Raw genomic sequence first — 7,212 nt, forward strand, 5'->3', positions numbered from 1 at the left:
GCGAGCGCTCTACCACTTGAGCTACAGCGCCACTTCCGGTTTTCTGGTGGTTTATTGGAGATAGGAGTCTCACGGTCTTTCCTGCCCGGGCTGGCTTTGAACCTCGATCCTCAGATCTCAGCCTCCTGAGTAGCTAGGATTACAGGCATGAGCCACCAGCGCCCGGCGTTTTATTTGTTTTTAAAAACCAAACCTTGGAGTTTCCTGTAATGCTTTTACAGTAAGGCTGAAATTCTGTTTATTTCTGCATTTTTGTAGTTAATTATTAAACAAGAAAGTTCTTAATATAGTATATGCAAAACAGTAGTAGATTCTGTTGAGGAAAGGATGTAAGGGTGAGTTATCAAGAGACCATAATTGACAAATATATAGTAATACTCCATGTAATATCACTTACTTCTGCTTATGGAAAAGCTTCGTAGCAGTTCAGGACAAATGTGAGTTTTCTGTTCTGGGAAGTCTTCTACCCAGGGTCACTAGACCATCTGCTAGAAATTTTACTTGGGTTCAAGGTAGGACTTAGATATTAGGTTCTATTAATTAAAAACAATTCTAGAATTCTGGTTATAGTATCTTGACAGACTAAACACAATTGATTTTACTGAATTTAATATGTATTTTGAGTATAATCTTAACTATAACCATGAGTTAATATTTTAGTTTCAGAATCTTCCTTGTTGTTTGTCAAGGGGCTTGAAGTGGGGGCTTGGACACTATCCCTAAGCTCTTTTGCTTAAGGCTAGCACTCTACCACTTTGAGCCACAGTGCCACTTTCGGTTTTCTGGTGGTTAATTATAGATAAGAGTCTCTTGGACTTTCCTGCCCAGGCTTGTTTGACTGTGATCCTCAGATATTAGCCTCCTGAAGTAGCTAGGATTACAGGCATGAGCTACTGGTGCCTGGCTTCAGAATCCTTGTTACATATTATTCAGTGGCTTTTTCTCAGTTGTGTGACACTTACTGTTTTTATCATATTAATATTCTCATTTTAATTGTAAATAAAGTCAGTTCCTATCAGATTTGACAGTGAGGTACTTTATTTGTTCTGCTTAATTACAGTATTCTTGTGCCTGTTGGCTTTGGGTATCCAGTTTTCAGCTGGAGAGAGCCTCAATAATTGATACTTGAGGGAAGTGAAGCTGATTGATATGTTGATATAGCCAGAGAACTAACAAGTCCACACGCAACTTCTGGACTTATGTAAATTTTTTGTTGTTGTTGTTTCTAAGGAGACTGTTCATGCAGTGTTATCCTCAATGTCAAAATGTCTTTATTCCACCTATTTAGGCCTTCTTACACTATTAGTTTGTTTACTTGTGATACCATAGTCTTTTCTCCCCTTGTTTAACAATTAGTCTCTTGAGGATCCAATCAAATATGATCAAGCTTTCCTTTGTGTGTGTGTGTATACATTTTTGTTTTACTTATTTATTTTGCTAGTACTAGAGGTTGCTTGCTACCCTAGCGGATACTCCACCACTTGAGGCATACTTCCAGCCCAGCCTTTTGTTAATTTTTGCTTTAGAAAGTGACTTGGAATTTAACCTTTATAATACTAAAAATCTATTTCTATCATTTGACAGTGAATTCCTGTGCAGAAAAATTTTGGCTAATAAAATCTGGCTATGACAGATTTTATGATCACATTTCAGGGCTGGGAATGTAGCTTAGTGGTAGGAGTGCTTGCTTGGCATATGTAAAGCCGTGGGTTTGATTCCTTAGTACCACATAATCAGAAAAGGCTGGAAGTAGTGCCATGGCTAAAGTGGTAGAGTGCCAGCCTTGAGCAAAAGAAGCTCAGGGATGTTACTCAGGATCTGAGTTCAAGCCCATGACTGGCAAAAAAATAAAATGTAACAATTTTCTTCTTTTCCTATTACTCTCATTTACTGGATTATTAGGATAAAAATGTTATTTATTTTGTTTTTTTTAATTAACAAACTTGTTTATTTTGAAGAATCACTGCAAAGTTCACTATTGCTTTATGGGTAAAGTATTACATTAATTTATGATGCAGTACAAATTTATTCTGAACTTGAGAACATTTGATTGCATATCAGATTGTTTCTTTTACAGTTAGAAATCCAGTGTCAATTCATAGATTAAGAATGTTTTTCTCGATGGGTGCCTGTGGCACACTCCTATAATCCTAGTAACTCACGAAGCTGAGATCTGAGGATCAAGATTCAAAGCAGTCCGAGCAGGAAAGTTGTCAGACTCTTACCTCCAATAAACCACTCAGAATACCGGAAGTGGTGCTGTGGCTCAAGTGGTAGAATGCTAGCTTTGAACTGAAGAGCTCAGGGACAGCTCCCAGGCCCAGAGTTCAAGTCCCACTACTGACAAAAAAAAAAAGTAAGTTTTTCTCTTCTGGGGATGGTGTCCAGAGGCCATCAGAATGGTTCAGTGTTTGATACACTGCCATTGGCTTTCCTACAATACAGCCTCTGACACCAGGCTGATTCAAACCCCTAGCAACAGAATTGTTTACCTTTACGCCAAGAAGATTGGGAAGGCACCAAATCTGCATGTGGTGTATACGCAGGCTGACTTTGGTGAGGGTTGTGCTTTGAGACCTAAAGTCCTCATGCAAATGTCTTAAAAAAATGTCAGCAGGGCATATGGTGGTCCTATGTGTGCCAAATGTGTTTGAGGCATGATCATGTGTGCTTTCCTTATCAAGGAGCAGAAAATCATTGTGAAAGTGCTTAAGACAGAGTCAGAAAGCTAAGTAAAATTAGGAAGCTTTTTCTGTGTGTAGCTAGCATGCAGGAACCCTGTAAAAAAAAATTCTAGCAAAGCCAGGCACCAGTGGCTCAAGCCTGTAATCCTAGCTATTCAGGAGGCTGAGATCTGAGGATCATGTTTCAAAGCCAGCCTGGGCAGGAAAGTCCGTGAGACTCTTTATCTCCAATAAACAACTAGAAAACCGCAGTAGAGAACATGCCTTGAGCTGAAGAGTGCAGGGACAGCGCCCAAGCCCAGAGTTCAAGCCCCACCACGGACCAAAAAAAAATTCTAGCAAGGAAAGAAACCTTTTGGATAAAAGTGTTTTATTTTTCAAAAACAAACAAACAAAAAACAAAAAAAAGCCAGGCGCTGGTGGCTCACGCCTGTAATCCTAGCTACTCAGGAGGCTGAGATCTGAGGATCACGGTTCAAAGCCAGCCCGGGCAGGAGAGACCGTGAGACTCCTATCTCCAATAAACCACCAGAAAACCGGAAGTGGCGCTGTAGCTCAAGTGGTAGAGCGCTCGCCTTGAGCTGAGGGACAGCTCCCAGGCCCAGAGTTCAAGCCCCACGCTGACCAAAAAAAAAAAAAAAAAGGGGTTTGTTTTTTTTTTTGCGTTAAAAAAATACAGTTTGTTTTTTGTTTTCCAAAAGATGGGTACATTGGCATTTGACTGTAATCCAAGCCTCTGTTGGGAGGCAGAGGCAAGAATAATCATGAGTTCTAAACCAGCCTGATTACATAGAAAGACCCTGTATTAAGCAAAGCAAAACTAATCAAAACAAAAGAAAAAGCACAAGTATAAAAAAAAAGTCAATGTTTTTATTTAACAGAAGACATTCATTTGGGGATAAAAAGGTGATCTCACAAAGTATTAAACCATAGGATTATCCTGGAGTATTTATACCTTCCCCTATCCTCTAAAAGGATGATACATCCCCATTCATGTGACTTGCAATAACTTCTGTCTTATTGATACTGAGCAGTTTTATGATATGTTTTGGCCTATGGAATATGACACCCAGGGTCATACATAATTCAAGCAGAATCTTCAGACATTTCTGCCAAATTTTTATCTTTTTTTCCCCTTGAAAGAACATGCCCCACATAGGTGTTGCTCTTGCAGCCCCAGTCCTAGAACAAGTGTGTCTCTGTATAGCTACCAGCATTGTAAATGAACAAGAAATAAATTTTGTTAAAGCCACATACAAATAACAATATAATATGGCCATTGAACATAGGAAACTAAGTTTAATTTTATTACCTGTAAGTAACATGTAAATTAAAATCACAACAGAATACTATCATAAAAAAGACTGGCAATATCAAATGTTAGTGATAATATAGAACAACAGCTGGATGCCAGTGACTCCTGTCTGTAATCCTAGCTACTTTGAAGGCGGAGATCAGGATTGTGGTTGGAGGGCAGCTTAGTCAGAATAGTATGAGAAACTAACTCTGTAAAACAGCAAAAAACAGTGCTGGAGACCTGGATCATGTGGTAGAGTGCCAGCATAATGCACAAGCCAAGTGAGTGTAAGGCTCTGAGTTCGAATGCTGCAAAAATAAAAGAATGTAGAACTGCAAAATGGTTGTAATAAGTATTCATATTAATAAGACCAATTGTTGTTGTTGGCTGTATTGGAGTTTAAAAGCAACACCTCATGCTTGCTAGGTGGGCATTCTTCTACTTGAGTCATATGCCCAGCCTCAAAACTCTTAGAATTAAATGGGAATTAAACTGTTGCAATTTACACAGTATAAATTGGTACACTTGGAAAGCTTCATATATCTGTAGGTAGCCAGTGAATTAATTACAAAGTCTGTCAATATCAGGCAAGTCTGAACATAGTCTATATTTCAAAATTTAGCAGAAAGACCTGTGCAGTAATTAATTCATTCTTCTCTTTTGGAGGAATTAATACTGTTCAATTTTCTTTCATTCTGTATACTTGGAGTAATTTATAGATGATTAATGCAGGATTTTTAAGCAACTTTAACTCTTTTGTGCAGAAATATTGGTGGTTAGTCTTCAGCAGTGGTTGAAATGTCTCCATAAGAAGTGATATTCAAACTTAAGCACTAAATATCTGTTGTAGCACTGTTGCTATTCTAATATTTATAGGATTGTTTAGGGGTTAAAATTTGTCATCTATTATGTCAAAGTTTTATTATTAAAAATTGGCCATACTGAATAAATGTATTTGAAATAAATTGGTTTTGATATTTTACTCCATATTATCCTTTTAAATTTTGGTATCTTACTGCAGTGAAAGGCTTATCTGACATCTTGTAAACACACATACCCACACACACTTATTGCAATAAAAGGCTTATTTGACACCTTGTACGTACACACACACACACACACACACCACACTTATTGCAATAAAAGGCTTATTTGACACCTTGTACTTACACACACACACACACACACACACACACACACACACAGCCCTGGGGCTTAAACTCAGGTACTGGGTGTGTCCTTGAACTTCTTTGTGTTCTACCACTTGAGCCACAGCTCCATGTTTTGAATAGTTTGCTGGAGATAAGAGTCTCATAGAGGGCTGGGAAGGTGGCTCAGTGGTAGAGCGCTTGCCTTGCATGCATGAGGCCCTGAGTTTGATTCCTCAGCACCACATAAGCAGGGGGAAAAAAAGCCGGAAGTGGCAATGTGGCTCACAAGTGGTAGAGTGCTAGCCTTGAGCTGAAGAGCTGAGGGACAGCACCCAGGCCAGAGTTCAGGCCCCGACTTTGCTACTCAAGCTAGCTTTGAACCACAGTCCTCAGATGTCAGCCTCCTGAGTAGCTAGTAATACAGGCATGTGCCACTAGCACCCAGCATAAATACAACTTATAAAAACATTTTTGAAATGCAACCTCCTAAATATAGTTACAGTTTAGTATTTCAGAGATAACACTTTAGATGCCTTGATTTGGTCAAAACTTGTGGGTTGCAAGATGATGTTCCCATTTTCTGTGGTGGCATTTTATATTTTATTATTTTTATAATTACCAGTCATGTAGATGTGCTATACTCTTTCCTTAGAATACATTTTGAACTTTAGAGTTTTAAGGACTCTCTTAAATGTCTTCCTACTAAAATTAAATAATAGTGTTTAATATTTTTAGTAGTGAACAAAACTATTATCAAAAACTTTGACTAACTGAACATTGATTTTGCTTTTCAGCGGGGATCTGATGAGCTTCTTTCTTCTGGAGTCGTTAACGGACCTTCTACCATGAACAGTTCTACTTCTACAGGTGTGTATGGTAAGTTTTGGTTTTTTTCAAATGTTTTCTTTACATGAGCTTCAACTTTTCTTGCAATGTTCAGAAACGTGATGAAATACCATTAAAAACCATTATAGGAGAACTATAGAATTAAACTATAGGATTCAGTCACTTAAGGCAAAAAAATGAAAAGAAATTTCTTCATATGAATTCATAAACTTGATATGAATTGGTCAGCCATTGATGTACACCTTCTTAAATAACTAATGGAAAGATTTTGTAGGCAGAGGAGCAGCAGGGAATTTGTTAATGTGAAGAGTAGATAGAGTAATAAAGACATTGAGTCTAAAGTAGACATTTCAAAGTTGAGATCCCATCAAAATCCCTGAGAAAGCTTGTTAAAATAAAATTGTTACTGTGTTTGCATACTCCTTTTCAGAAGGTTGTCTGAGTTTGACACCAATCTGGGCTACATAATGAGTTTGAAGCCAGCAGGAGCTACATAGGAAGACTGAGTCTCATAAAACTCATCAGAAACAGAAAACTAAAAACCTCACAATTGAAGGAAGGCACACTGATGAGTGTTTTTAATCCCAGCTACTAATTTTGTAGTTTGGGAGTGGATCCTCAGGATTTGCACTTGTACAAATTCCAGTAACGTTGACACTGCACATTTGAGAATTTCTGGTGGAGAGGCAGCAATCTAAAATTGCGACATCTGATTTCCTTTTGATTTAATGAGTCTTTAAAAATTCTTCAATTTTATGATATCCACTGTGAATATTTTCATTTTACAATCTGATCATTTTCTTTGTCTAGCCACATTCGTGAATTATTGGGATAGATGATCAGAAAGACTAGTTGGTGGCGACTACTTAGGAAAAGAAACTCTAATAAGATGTGAATTAACCTGACAGCAGCAGTTTTTTGTTTCAGGCTTCACTTTAAGGATACATATATCCCATTATGCTTTAGGTTCAATGTGTCTCTTCTGAGGCACATGCTCTTCAGTAGCTTTACAGCACAGCTCTATTAAGTACTCATCTCTCAGACTTTGGTTAAAATATCTTTTGTTGTCATTATTGAACTTTGAGTGACTAAATAGGATTCTTGGTTAAGAGTTATTTGCCTCTGCCAGCACTGGTGGCTCATGCCTATAATTCTGGCCATTGAGGATGCTGAGATCCGAGGATGGTGGTTCAAAGCCAGCCTGGGCAGTAAAGTCTGTGAGACTTTTTTTTTT

At 38.0% G+C, this 7,212-nt stretch overlaps 1 protein-coding gene and 1 pseudogene across 5 annotated transcripts in view; both read left to right on the forward strand.

Moving 5' to 3' along the window:
* Ptbp3 (polypyrimidine tract binding protein 3) overlaps positions 1–7,212 on the forward strand; it is an 88,501-nt gene that overhangs the window by 15,744 nt on the left and 65,545 nt on the right. For 2 of the 5 annotated variants that reach the window (XM_013023342.1, XM_013023344.1), the window contains one exon: positions 5,927–6,008. In XM_013023342.1, coding sequence (XP_012878796.1) covers positions 5,927–6,008 — 82 coding nt within the window. Of the gene's footprint in view, positions 1–5,925; positions 6,009–7,212 lie in introns of those variants that run through there. The other 3 variants (XM_013023343.1, XM_013023345.1, XM_013023347.1) reach the window with 3 other exon arrangements.
* LOC105990727 lies at positions 2,400–2,732 on the forward strand (annotated as a pseudogene).

Source organism: Dipodomys ordii, unplaced genomic scaffold, assembly GCF_000151885.1.
Source record: "Dipodomys ordii isolate 6190 unplaced genomic scaffold, Dord_2.0 Scaffold67, whole genome shotgun sequence".
Lineage (NCBI taxonomy): Eukaryota > Metazoa > Chordata > Mammalia > Rodentia > Heteromyidae > Dipodomys > Dipodomys ordii.